Source organism: Podarcis muralis, chromosome 8, assembly GCF_964188315.1.
Source record: "Podarcis muralis chromosome 8, rPodMur119.hap1.1, whole genome shotgun sequence".
NCBI classification, from domain to species: Eukaryota; Metazoa; Chordata; class Lepidosauria; order Squamata; family Lacertidae; genus Podarcis; species Podarcis muralis.
In genome coordinates this window covers 3661821-3674895 of record NC_135662.1, presented here as the reverse complement: position 1 = coordinate 3674895, position 13075 = coordinate 3661821, and the positions used below count along the sequence as shown (strand labels likewise).

The following is a 13075-nucleotide window of genomic DNA, read 5'->3' as shown; positions in this document are numbered from 1 at the left end:
CGCAAAGTGCCCAAAGTTGTTGAGCTTTTTTGGGGGGAGACAGAACAGAAAAATCCCTGCAAGTCTTGCCATCTATCTCCATCCCTCTTCCCCCCTCCCACCCCGCATGCCAGGGCACACTCCCCAGCTGGCTGGCTCACTCTTGGGCTGCTGCAATGGGGAGGATGGGGCAGCCCTAAGGCTAGGTGAGCGGCGGCAGCCAGGAGGAGATGGAAAGCCCCCACCCCAGACAGCATAGCTGTCAACTTACAGATTTGAAAATAAGGGACCAGCAGCCTTGAAAATAAGGGATCAGCAGCCAAAGTAAGGGATTTTGCTTAGCTATGCACGCCGGGGTTGCTGTCGTCCTGGCGCGAGGAGTTCCATCACCCCTTTCCTGCCCGAGAGAGAGGGAGGGAGGAAGAGAGACTCTCACCCGCGAGCCCGGCATGAGGCGGTTGCGGTGCCGCGGTGGCCGCTGAAGCGCCTCCCTTCTGCGTCCCTCCCCATCCCCTCCTCTTCCTCAGGCCGCCTCCTCAGCCGCCTCCGGCTTCCCCTGGCTGCGCAGCGAAAGTCTCGCAAGAGAGGGGCTGCCTGCCCACCCGCCGCCACCCGTCTCCTCACGACGTGCCCCTGAGGGGAGTAAGGGAGAGACGGAGACGCGGCAGCTCGTGCGCGCGCTCTCTGTCATGGCGAAGGACCCTGAGGTGCTGCTTGCCTCCTGAGCCGGGCGAGCATGAAACCCGGGAAATTTAAGGGACATCATCAATCCGGGACAGCATGGCACTGGGATAAGGGAGTTTCCTGCCAAATAAGGGACGGTTGACAGCTATGCCAGACAGACAGCCCAACAGCCACGGCTGCCTGCCTGCCTGCCTGCTCCCAGCCCGCGATCCTGGCATGGTCTTCCCCATCTTCCTTCATGCCTCCCTTCAGCAACATCGCAGTGGCAAAGGGGTGAGGCTGGGTTGGGTCGGGCGCGCAGAGAGGTGGCGGGCACAAGTGCCCTCCTAGCCCAGGCAGGTCGGGCCCGCGGGAGTGGAGACGGGAAATTTGGGAAATAATGGGAGAACAGGAGGAGGAAGAGGAACCTCCGGGAGGGCAACAACTGATGGACACAGTGTTGTTAGAAAGCATTCCAGACCCTCCATCTCCCAGAAACTGGCGAGCCTTGAAAGTAGGAGAGCAAAAGGCTCAGAAGCAGAGGACCCTCAGCGCCACCCGTAGAGGAGATGATGATGAACGACGAAGTGGGGGTAAAAGGGTGGAGAGTCACTTGGGACAACGTCATTAGTCCAAGAGGCTGAGTTCCTGGCTTCTGTCCATAAATATTGATTAAAAAGCAGGTGATAAGGACTTTTCCTTGCCTTATCCGTTCCTGGCAGCCTGCTGTGGGGTTGTTTCCTCCGCCGCCTGACACAAGCCACGGATTCGAATTACAATAAAGGAGATTTCGACTAAACATTAAGAAGAAGTTTCTGGGCAGTGAGAACTGTTCCACAGTGGAACGGACTTCCTCAGCAGTTGGTGGGTTCTCCTTCACTGGAGTTTTTTTTCAACAGAGGCTGGATAGCCATCTGTCAGGGATTCTTTAGCTGTGATTCCTTCATTGGAGGGGGTTGGACTAGATGACCTTTGGGGATCCCTTCCAACTCTGCAATTATTTTTATTATTTATTATTTATTCAACTTATACACCGCCCTATGTCCAGAGGTCTCAGGGTGGTTCACAGCAAGACCAAAAGCAATAACCCAATAACACAGTTCTATTATTCTATTCTTCAGTTTATAATATTGTCATGGCTACTGAAACAGAATATTTGAATTTATTATTTCGATCACAGACCAGTTCCAGCCCACATACAATACCAAGGTAGTCATAGAACACGACAGGGATACATTTGAATTTGCAATTAGATATAGCAACAGTTAAAAAAATATATAAAATTAAATTAAAACTTAGTCATTAACATATAACCTAAAATTATCATTTAAAACCTTACTCATTATGATAGCACAGCTTGTTCCCTAAGTTTTATGGCAATCAAACAGAACTTGGCTACCTTTAACGTGATCTCAGGATCCTTGTCCTCTACCAGGGATTTTAGACACTGAAGTTCAGATTCATTTGGAGATTTTTGGTTCACAACAAGACCAAAAGCAATAACCCAATTCTAATATTCTATTCTTCAGTTTATAATATTGTCATGGCTACTGAAACAGAATATCAATGACGACTGAGGCTGCAGATCTTAAATGGCAAAACTTTATTAACATGTGCTTTAGAAATCACAGGCGCGAAAGAGCAGAACAGAACATCAAATGTGGAGGAAGGTGCAAAGTGGGAGAGACTTTTAAAAACATCCTGTATCTTCCACCTCCATCAGCTGATGGCTCCCTTTGCTACTGCCTTCTCCCCACCCGACAAATGACAATCCCGGCTTCTGATCTTGTGCCCAGCCAATCGATGGAGGCTGGACTGGTCCAGTTACTATGAGGCTGGTTTATTTTTATTTAATTTATTTGTTAGATTTTTTTTTTTAGATCAAAAGATCTCAGTTCTAATGAAATCCCCAGAAACCGCAGCTTGGCACAGCCTCTGTTTTTGTTTTTAAATTAGAGATCTCTAGCAACCACTACCCAAAATACATACACACATATTATTTAAAAAATAGACTTCTTTGAATGCCTGGGGAAATTAGGAAAGGTGATCGTGGAACCAGCTCGAGCCGGTGCTGCAGACCTGCTCTGAGCTCACCTGGGGCTGTTCCAGCCTTTTGCTCTTCTAACATAAAAGAAAACTCCGGCAGAAAAATAAAAATCGGTTTGTGCAACCAGTCTGCTCCCCCAGGGACTCCCTGCAATAAGGGAAGCAATGGGGAATGATAAAGGAACGTATGAGATGGCATTTGCTTGATGCAACGTCATTTGATCTCCCCTCCGCCACCAACAGCTGATATTATTTAACTTCCTCAGAAACTTTGTGCAAACTGATTTTGCACGTCGGTTGTCTGGGAATGGCAAAGGTTGTGCAAAACAAACTGTGTGCAAACCAGTCGGAAAACGTGTTGTCCGGGAATGACCTGAGGCTTTGGGGGGGGGAATGATATGGGGTGGATGGAGAAAAAGACTCGTCAGCTGCTTTGTCGAGGGACTGGGGAGGAGAAGATGGTGCATTGCAGCACCAAAGAGGAGCGAGAGGTTTCTGGGCAGCTGGAGAGAGCTCCATGCTTGCAGTACCAAGCAAGAAGTCGGGAATTTTAGCATTCAGGGCAATGATCCAGGTGAGCAAGCCCCTCCGCGATGCTTCTGGGGGGTGGTATTTGCCGTCCACGGCGGGTTTCTTGATCTCGAACAAGGGAAAGGAGAGCGACATTTGACAGTTTTGGATAGGAGAACTGTGACCTTTGCTCCGCAGTGCCTCCTCACAAGAGGGATTGGAAGATGTAGAAGAAACTGGCCAGGACGCCCACGGCCATCAGCAGGCCGCTGGTTTTGACACTGGTGGCCCCGCTGATATTGCACAAGGAATGGCTGCAACACTTGGTCGAAACACTTGTCAGGCCTGTGTCAATGAAGTTCTCCGTGCAAGTCGGGGTGCATCTCTTGCTAAGCTGGTACACGGCGTTCTTGCCTGGAGGACAGGAATGAAAGGGGGCAATTATACATGGGTACGTAAAAGCTAAGGGACGCGGGTGGCGCTGTGGGTTAAACCACAGAGCCTGGGACTTGCCGATCAGAAGGTCGGCGGTTCAAATCCCCGCGACGGTGTGAGCTCCCGTTGCTCAGTCCCTACTGTGCAAGTAGATAAATAGGTACCACTCCAGCGGGAAGGTAAACGGCGTTTCCGTGCACTGCTCTGGTTTGCCAGAAGCGGCTTAGTCATGCTGGCCACATGACCCGGAAGGTGTATGCCGGCTCCCTCGGCCAATAAAGCGAGATGAGTGACGCAACCCCAGAGTCGGCCACGACTGGACCTAATGGTCAGGGGTCCCCTTTACCTTTTCTAGGTAAAAGGTAAAGGACCCCTGGATGGTTAAGTCCACTCAAAGACGACTAGGGGGTTGCAGCGCTCATCTTGCTTTCAGGCCAAGGGAGCCGGTGTTTGTCCACAGACAGCTTTCCGGGTCATGTGACCAGCAGGACTAAACCGCTTCTGGCACAACAGGACACCGTGACGGAAACCAGAGCGCACGGAAACCCCGTTTACCTTCCCGCCACAGCGGTACCTATTTATCTACTTGCGCTGGCGTGCTTTCAAACTGCTAGGTTGGCAGGAGCAGGGACCGACAATGGGAGCTGGGTTCGGAGCTTGCAGATGGGCCATAGGTGACGGCTAGCTTTCTTTCTTTTTGGTTATAACTTTTATTAGTTTTCCAATTACAATAATCCAATAATAGCCTCATTATAACATTGCCAGATTATAATACAATTCCTAATACAAATCATACAAATGCCAAATTATATAATTTAGGTGCCCCCCCCCCCCCCGCATGCTAGAATTGATGGTTTGGTTATTTACTTTGTTTCTGCATTCTAAAATCTTAATGATTTCACTTACATTCCAGTCATCATCATCATTTATTTACACCCCGCCCATGTGGCTGGGTTTCCCCAGCCACCCTGGGCGGCTTCCAACAAAATATTAAAATACAGTAGTCTATTCAACATTAAAAGCTTCCCTAAACAGGGCTGCCTTCAGATGTCTTCTAAATGTCTGGTAGTTGTTGTTCTCTTTGACATCTGGTGGGAGGGCGTTAGTAATCCCTCATGCAACAGCTGCAATATACAGTGGTACCTCGGGATTAAGAACTTAATTCATTCTGGAAGTCTGTTCTTAACCTGAAACTGTTCTTAACCTGAAGCACCACTTTAGCTAATGGGGCCTCCTGCTGCCGCTGTGCCGCCGGAGCACGATTTCTGTTCTCATCCTGAAGCAAAGATCTTAACCCAAGGTAATATTTTAGTGGAGTCTGTAACCTGAAGCGCATGTAACCCGAGATACCACTGTATATAACTTCTATTTGTGTTAACACATTCAACAATTTATAACTGAAGACCTCATACTATATCATTGTTCTTCCTGTGTGTGACATTTATTCTGTCCCTATTCTTTCTTCCTGTCTTTGTAAAATGTTGTGGCTGTCTCTTCTCGGTTGCTGCTGCTATCCGTCATGCCTTGAGCGGAGCTGATATCCCAATGTTGTTACAAAAATTCCTCCCTCCCACAGTCCCCTGCTCTTTGTTTTTTGCAACTTTAACAATAGCTGCAAACGCCACTCTGTCCCAGTCAGTAACCTGTTTTCGCCCTTTTTTCACCCAGCCTAAGAAGAAGAGTGATCTGTCATACTGCCAGTGCCCTTGGCTAGCGACCTTGAGGGACAGGGCTTCACCTCATGCTCAGGAACTATAGCTTCAGAGAGAATATAATAAAGGTTTGCTACCTACCCGATCCTGACGTGGAAGTGATGGTGGTACAGAACTGATCCTGTTCTGCGCACTTAACTGCCTTCATACAGTTCCAGTTGGAAGGCTCATTTTCGCACCTGTAGCAAAAAAAGGCGTGGGCTGTGCAGAAAGAAAACAGAGAAGCAAAAGTCAAGCAAAGGCATCTCTTTCCCAGGTGAACATAAATCAATGTTTGTCTCAGTCTGGCTGTGACCTTCAAGGCTGTGAGCACCTTGGGGCGAAGCAACACGCCTTAGAGCAGGGAGCGAGGAACACTTTGCTCTTCCAGATACTGTTTAGCCTCAACTCCCATCAGTCCCAGCCAGCGTAGTCAAAGGTCAGAGATAGCAGGAGCTGTCATTCAACATCTGGAAGACCACAGGTTCCACACTGGCGCCTTAGAGGTATGGATACCTCCAAAATTAGCTGAGAGATCCTCATCGGATAGAATGCCCAGGTGTTTTTCTCAAGGTCCCATGGAGAACTGGTTGCTCCCACATTCTGAATCCTGAAGTTCACCCAAACCAGAGGATGAAGATCTTCCAGAGACCAAATTCAGACTGTTCTATTTGGGGCAGGTGTTTCCTGGTTAGAGGACTGTTTGAATATTATTGCGTGGCAATTCCCGCCCCCTCCCACAGTTGAACTAATAAAGACCTTAAGAGCCCCTCAAGGTCCCATGGAGAAGTGGTTGCTCCCACATTCTGAATCCTGACGTTCACCCAAACCAGAGGATGAAGATCTTCCAGAGACCAAATTCAGACTGTTCTATTGGGGCAGGTGTTTCCTGGTTAGAGGACTGTTTGAATATTATTGCGTGGCAATTCCCGCCCCCTCCCACAGTTGAACTAATAAAGACCTTAAGAGCCCCTGGTAAGCCCGCCCCCTAGCGCCAGCCGATTGGCTGGCGCCGAGGGAGATAAATATTGATGAGAGAGGGGGAATCCCTGAGTCCCGCGGGGCTGACGCCAGCCCCGCGAGATTGTAGTTGGGGGCATGAGCCCTGCAACCCCACCCCCTCCTGATATCGGTAGTGGCTTTATTTTTCTCTTTGACATCTGGTGGGAGGGCGTTCCACAGGGTGGGCGCCACCACCGAGAAGGCCCTCTGCCTGGTTCCCTGTAACTTGGCTTCTTGCAGCGAGGGAACCGCCAGAAGGCCATCAGGGCTGGACCTCAGTGTCCAGGCAGAACGATGGAGGTGGAGATGCTCCTTCAGGTTATTTGTGGGGCATAGGAATTTGTTTATTTTCCCCCCAAAAAATATAGTCTGGCCCACCACATGGTCTGAGAGACGGTAGACCGGCTCACGGCTGAAAAAGGTTGCTGACCCCTGAGCTAGAAGGTGGTAGACTCTCCTTCCTTTTTCAACAGAGGTTGTGTGGTCACCTGTCAGGGATTCTTTCGCTGGTATTCCCGCATTGCAGGGGTTTGGACTAGATGACCCACTGGGTCCCAAGTCTACGATTCTGGGATTCCTCCAGCCAGCAGCCTTAGAGGTGCATATCATAGGGTTCTATGCAATGAGCTGTGGAAATCTAGTGTGATGGCCTGGGAATCCGAGTCAGAGGATGAACCGGAGGAATCCCAGCCTGCACAGGAGTCCCCGCCTCCAGGGCCGGCTGAACTGGGGCAGGGCCTTGATTCTGAGGCGCCTGCACCTGGGCCGGATCCTCAGGAGCAGGCACCAGGTGAATCCATTCTGGCCCCAGAGGTGGTTGAGGACTCAGTGCCTACAGGTGAGTCTCCCCCTGGGCCCAGTAACCCTTCAGCCTCTCCTGATCTGCAGAGGCTCAGGGCAGAGAGGCGAAGGGAACTGGTTTCTCCCAGGAGTGCTCGCCTTAAGGCCAGGAGAGGCGGGTCTCCTGGGGGCCGGGGCCGCCCCTGGCCTCAGAGAAGATAAAGGCCAGTCAGCCTGGTCCCAGGTTGCGGGAGCAACGTCGTCGTTGAGTACCTGCTCCTGACCGGACCCAGACCTGACCCTCCAGTGTTCCTGTCCCCGCTCGGCTTCCTGCTTTGGACCTCGCCCCACTCCTTGCGAACTGTTTCCAGGCAAGTGACCCAGGACCGGACTTCGACTACGTCAACGGTAACCTTCCCCCTGGGACCAGCACATCTAGATGCATAGATAAGGACCTTGTTGACATTCTGCTCTGCACATCTCCAAAGCCTTCATTAAGCGCAAATTACGGCATGGGCGTTGCAACCTCTTGGTGGTAAGATCCCAAGCAATTTGGCAAGCAGCCAGGCTACTGAGATGCCCTCAAGGCAGAGCAGTTTCACTGGCAACACATCTGTTGCTGGGACCAGCACACAACACACCTCCTAGCAAAAGAGCAGGACTAGAAGACAAAAAAGGGTTGAGGGATTTTCCTTAGTCAGGAAAAATGACAGCAATAATTTTAATAGTTTTATTATTTATACCCCACCCATCTGGCTGGGTAAAGTGATCCATTAATTTGCAACCTAGCCAAGATTCTGCTGAAATACAAAATGGAAATATTTGGCTTCGGAAGGCTCCCAATGGTTATTATTATAGGATTATTATTATTATATTATTATTATTACGTGTTATTATAATAGCAATGGAAGTGAAAGCTGGACCATAAAGAAGGCTGATCTCCGAAGAATTGATGGTTTTGAATTCTGGTGCTGAAGGAGACTCTTGAGAGTCCCATGGACTGCAAGAAGATCAAACCTCTGCATTCTGAAGGAAATCAGCCCTGAGTGCTCACTGGAAGGACAGATCGTGAAGCTGAGGCTCCAATACTTTGGCCACCTCATGAGAAGAGAAGACTCCCTGGAAAAGACCCTGATGTTGGGAAAGATGGAGGGCACAAGGAGAAGGGGACGACGGAGGATGAGATGGTTGGACAGTGTTCTCGAAGCCACAAACATGAGTCTGACCAAACTGCGGGAGGCAGTGGAAGACAGGAGTGCCTGGCGTGCTCTGGTCCAGGGGGTCACGAAGAGGCAGACACGACTAAACGACTAAACAACAACAATAGCAATAATGATTATAATAATAAAGCAAAGCAGGCTTTTCCAGTCTGGTGCCTTCCAGATGTTTTGTACTATGTCTATCATCAGCCCCACCCAGCACAAAGGCTGCTCTACACACCCAGCGAACAACTGCAGAAAAGTAGGAGACAAACAGGCCAGGGCGCTCCCACAAAGCACACTTCATTGCATATTTATTCTCAAGTATTGCCATGTTCACAGAGCAAGGTTCTGCCCACCTCAATTCCCACAGGATTACAGCTCTCAGTTTGTAATTCTTTCTGGCTTTTATTAAAATGTACGGGGCAACCTGCCACCTAGACCTTATCTCACACCGCCCTGCAGCTGAAGGATTCTGTGAGAAGTTGCGATGGACCAAGGACGTCAAATCCGAGTGAGGACAGGAAACTTTGCCTTCATTCTGAATAGGCTTCCTGGTGACATCTTGTAAACAATGTGATGGACGTCACAAAGGCAAATATGACCAATGGTTTGTTTCACAGCCCTGTGCCCCTGACATGTTGGCAAAATAGAGGGGCGGTTTTTCTTTTTCGTTTTCTATATATGTTTTCATTGATTTTCCAATATCATTCCAATAACAGCCTCATTATATCCAGCCTCATTATATAACAGCCTCAATTTTATCCAGTTAATACAATTATTAATGCCAATTATTCAAATGTCAAATTATACATTTAAACAAACTGGCCTCTCCATGTGCTAGATTTGATGGCTTCTTCTACATTTTTTCTGCCTTCCAAATAATTCCATTACATTCCATTCAGATATAATAATCCCTTATATAACAGCTCCAATCTTGTGGTTTCATTTGTGTTGGTATATTAGGTAATTTATAAAGTTTCAAGTGAGGAACTCTAAGTGTAATCCTTATTCTTTCCTGCATGTGATAGTTCCCACACCCTGTGATATTTTCCTATCCATATATGATGTTATAGCCTGCATTCCTACAACTGGTGATAGTTCCCGACATGCCTCGGGAGAAGCGGTTATCTCACAGTTTCCAGAGTCACTGCATTGCTTAATCCCATGATTTGGCTCCCAGTAAACAAGCCGTCTTCGCCAGTTCTCCAGCCTAGAAAGAATGGTCTGAATCCAGACTTCACGTAGCTTCTATTCCTGCAGCTGGTAGACTCCTTTCTTCCCTGCCACTGATTTATGGCCAATTATCCTTATCTTAAAAAGCATTCTTTTGTGGTTGACAGATGTTAGGGAAAACTTTGCTCCATATTTTCAAAGCGTAATGTTTCCCCAACCCCTTCTCTCTCAGTTCCTTTCTCTCTCACACGCAGTTCCAGTTTTGTTAAATATTTATATTCCAATTTCTTCCATCCTCACTTTTACAGATGTGGGGTTTTTTAACTTGCATTCCTAGGAGGGTTGCCATATCATAAATGTAGAGAAGAACTTTAATATAAGCAAACCGTGTGCCCCTCGTCTCTTTCACCGAATGAAATCCCCTCTCAAGCCAAACCTTTAAAATCCTTGTAGCTGGGTTGTTTTCGCAGTTTCTTATCTCATCATCTCTATCACGTGCCTGTGGTTTACTCCAATTTTAAAAACCCAATTAGTAGGATAACCTGTGCTTCCAGGAATGGGATCAGGGGGTCGCGGCAGCCAGAGTGTTCCATGCACCCAGTGCCTTTGTCTGTACTCGCATGCCATGGGGAAGCGAGTGCCGGACAGCCAAACACCAGGTGAGAGCCAGATTCCTCTTGCAACCAAAGAGAAAGGCAGAAAATGCAATTCCCTTATCATTATCTGATTATCTCTGTCTGTCTGTCTGTCTCCTGCGGTGTTGGGAGAGGGGTCCATCCCCTGGTGCACAGGAAACAGGAAGCCCAGAGGGGCAGTTTTTCAAGCCAAATCTCTTCCTTTGTTTACTGTTTGTTTGGTTTCAATATAGTCCCCTTGTGTGTCCCCACTCCTTCCCAGCTATAGTCTTACAATCCTATTGGATTGTAATTTGGAGGATGGGACCTCAAATATATTTTTTTAATAATTTTTTATTAGAAATTTAACAAAACATATTATCCAAAAATATCACATCCCTAATTTCCCCCATTTTCCTCCTAAAGGGTGCAGCATGTCATGCTCCTAAAGGGCCCAGCATGAAGGCTATGCATGTCTTGAGAAATTTCATTCTCCTGCGCAACTTTTCGGCACACTGTGCAAAATGCGTGCCGTTCAACATCCACAGACATAGAGCCATACCTGTATGTGAATTGTCCACCCTTACAATCTTCCTGATGCAAAAAACCCGCAGGGTGGCTGGAACACTTAGGCAGATTGTTCATATGCACAGCTTTCCGTACACTAATGTCAGATCACGTAACATGTTCTATGCGCAGGAGCAGGGGAGAGCATGACGGCGCATTAGACAGATACTTGTTCCTGCCACAGGTACACCCTGCGTATCTGAAGCGTGTCTGGGTGAGCCAACCTTTCTTAGGGAACTTTTCTGCAGGGATAAGAATCTTCCAACATTCAGCTGGGCTAGGGACAACCTAAACCTACTTTTCTGTTATTTAATCCAATAGTCTATTGCATATCCTTTGTTTGAGTGGGATGTGGTCACTTCTTCTCCCATCGCCTTTTAGACGTTTCTGAAAGGCTACTCACACAAGCCTTCATTCACACAGTCCCTTCCACCTTCCCTCATCTGACTTGCCCTCTAAATCCCACACCATCAGACAGATGGGACGAAAAAAGCGGAAACAACACTTCTTCGCACCAATGCCTAATTAATTCCTACAATTCCACTGGCCAAATGGAACCTCCAGAGTTAGTGCAGTATACCTCAGGATGCCGGTGGCTGAGGCGGGACAACAGCTGTTGCCTTCATGCCCTCCTTCCTGATAACATCTGGCTGGCAACTAACAGAAACAGGATGATCAAATGGATCATTGATATGAGCCAGCAGGGTTCCTCTTATACATTCATAAATCTTCAGTAGAAACCTCTCCATGGTGTTAGAAACTTAGGTGTGGGGGGTTTTTTAATGGGGCATTCAGTATTAAACAGGCGTCATTGGTCTGAGTGGTATATATTAGGTCCCCCTTTTAGATTGTAGATCACAGAATTGAACCCACAGCCCTGAGATTATAATGCTCTGATGCTTACACCTTATGCTAGATGACTAGACGGCACTTTGCATCCCTCCCAACCCTATAATCCTGCAATTCTATGAGTCTCCAAGTCTCCCGTCCTTTTCTGCAGCTCTTTGCCTAAGCAAAGGTGAGAAATGTGCCTTACCTTTTCCGGCGCATAAGATCGCCACCAACAAGGCAACCAGCAGAGTCTTCATCTTTGAGGTGATCTGTGGAACTGTATCCCAGACTGCTGGCCACTATGGTTATATACACCCCTGAGGTGTTTCCCTTTTGTTGCCATGGTCACCATAATTTTAGGGTTCAAGAAGCTAAGGACGGGGAGGGACACACTTGGCTGAGGAATGAGCATAGGAGTTGGTCAGTGTGGGAATGGGTGTGGGCCTGTGAGATCACCAAAGGCAATTCATCATTATGCAGGAGAGAGAGAGAGAGAGAGAGGGAGGAGATTACATGCAGGTGACAAGCTCAAAGGGGAGAGGCTTGAGGTTTGCAGCAGGAGATCTGCCTGCAGAAGATCCCTGGAAACTCTCAGTGGTAGACATCCTTTTTTTCCCCTTCAATTTTTAAAATTTATTTTCCAAATTTAACACAACACAAAATAACAAACAAACATATAAAAAAGAAGAACATACATGCATTCAAAGCTTCTTACAGGTAAAAATCCAAATTGCATTCCATTATTGGGTGGCTTCCTCAAATCCTTCCTAACTGATTTTCATTAAATCTCATTTTAGCAACTCTCCAATATCCACTTTCTAATAAAATTAACTTGTTCAAATTACTAACTTCCTTTCTTTTCATAATATTCTCAATCCATCATCTTACACCATTCAACATAATTTAATCCTAAGCCAAATGTAGTACTTGCAAGTATTTCCACTGATGTTATATTCTTATATTTTACTAAATATTCCTTAAATTTCTTCCTTTCTTCTTGATGTTCCTCCTCTTTCTGATTGTAGATTCTTCCAGTATGGTTGGCCAGCTCCAAAAAGACCAACATCTTCATCTGCCAATCTTCCACTGTTGGTATTTCCTGTGATTTCCAATTTTGGGCAAGTAAAATTCTCGCTGCAGTTGTGGCATACAAAAACAATCTAACATCTTTTTAAGGCAATTTTGAATTCTGGTGCTGGAGGAGACTCTTGAGAGTCCCATGGACTGCAAGAAGATCCAACCTCTCCATTCTTAAGGAAATCAGCCCGGAGTGCTCACTGGAAGGACAGATCCTGAAGCTGAGGCTCCAAGACTTTGGCCTCCTCATGAGAAGAGAAGACTCCCTGGAAAAGACCCTGATGTTGGGAAAGATGGAGGGCACAAGGAGAAGGGGACGACAGAGGACGAGATGGTTGGACAGTGTTCTCGAAGCTACCAGCCTGAGTTTGACCAAACTGCAGGAGGCAGTGGAAGACAGGAGTGCCTGGCGTGCTCTGGTCCAGGGGGTCACAAAGAGTCGGACACGACTAAACGACTAAACAACAACAACATACATCATTTTCATAATGTTTTCCTTTAGAAC

The 13075-nt window shown here is 47.5% G+C and overlaps 1 protein-coding gene across 1 annotated transcript; it reads right to left on the bottom strand.

Moving 5' to 3' along the window:
• Window positions 1-2228: 2228 nt before the first annotated feature.
• Window positions 2229-11823, bottom strand: LOC114600200 (lymphocyte antigen 6E-like). The gene is made up of 3 exons (XM_028736044.2): window positions 11699-11823; window positions 5427-5546; window positions 2229-3612 (listed from the first exon to the last, which is right to left on the bottom strand). Exons 1-3 carry the CDS (start codon window positions 11748-11750, stop codon window positions 3404-3406), a joined length of 381 nt encoding a protein of 126 aa, XP_028591877.1. The 5' UTR covers window positions 11751-11823; the 3' UTR covers window positions 2229-3403.
• Between the last annotated feature and the right edge of the window lie 1252 nt (window positions 11824-13075).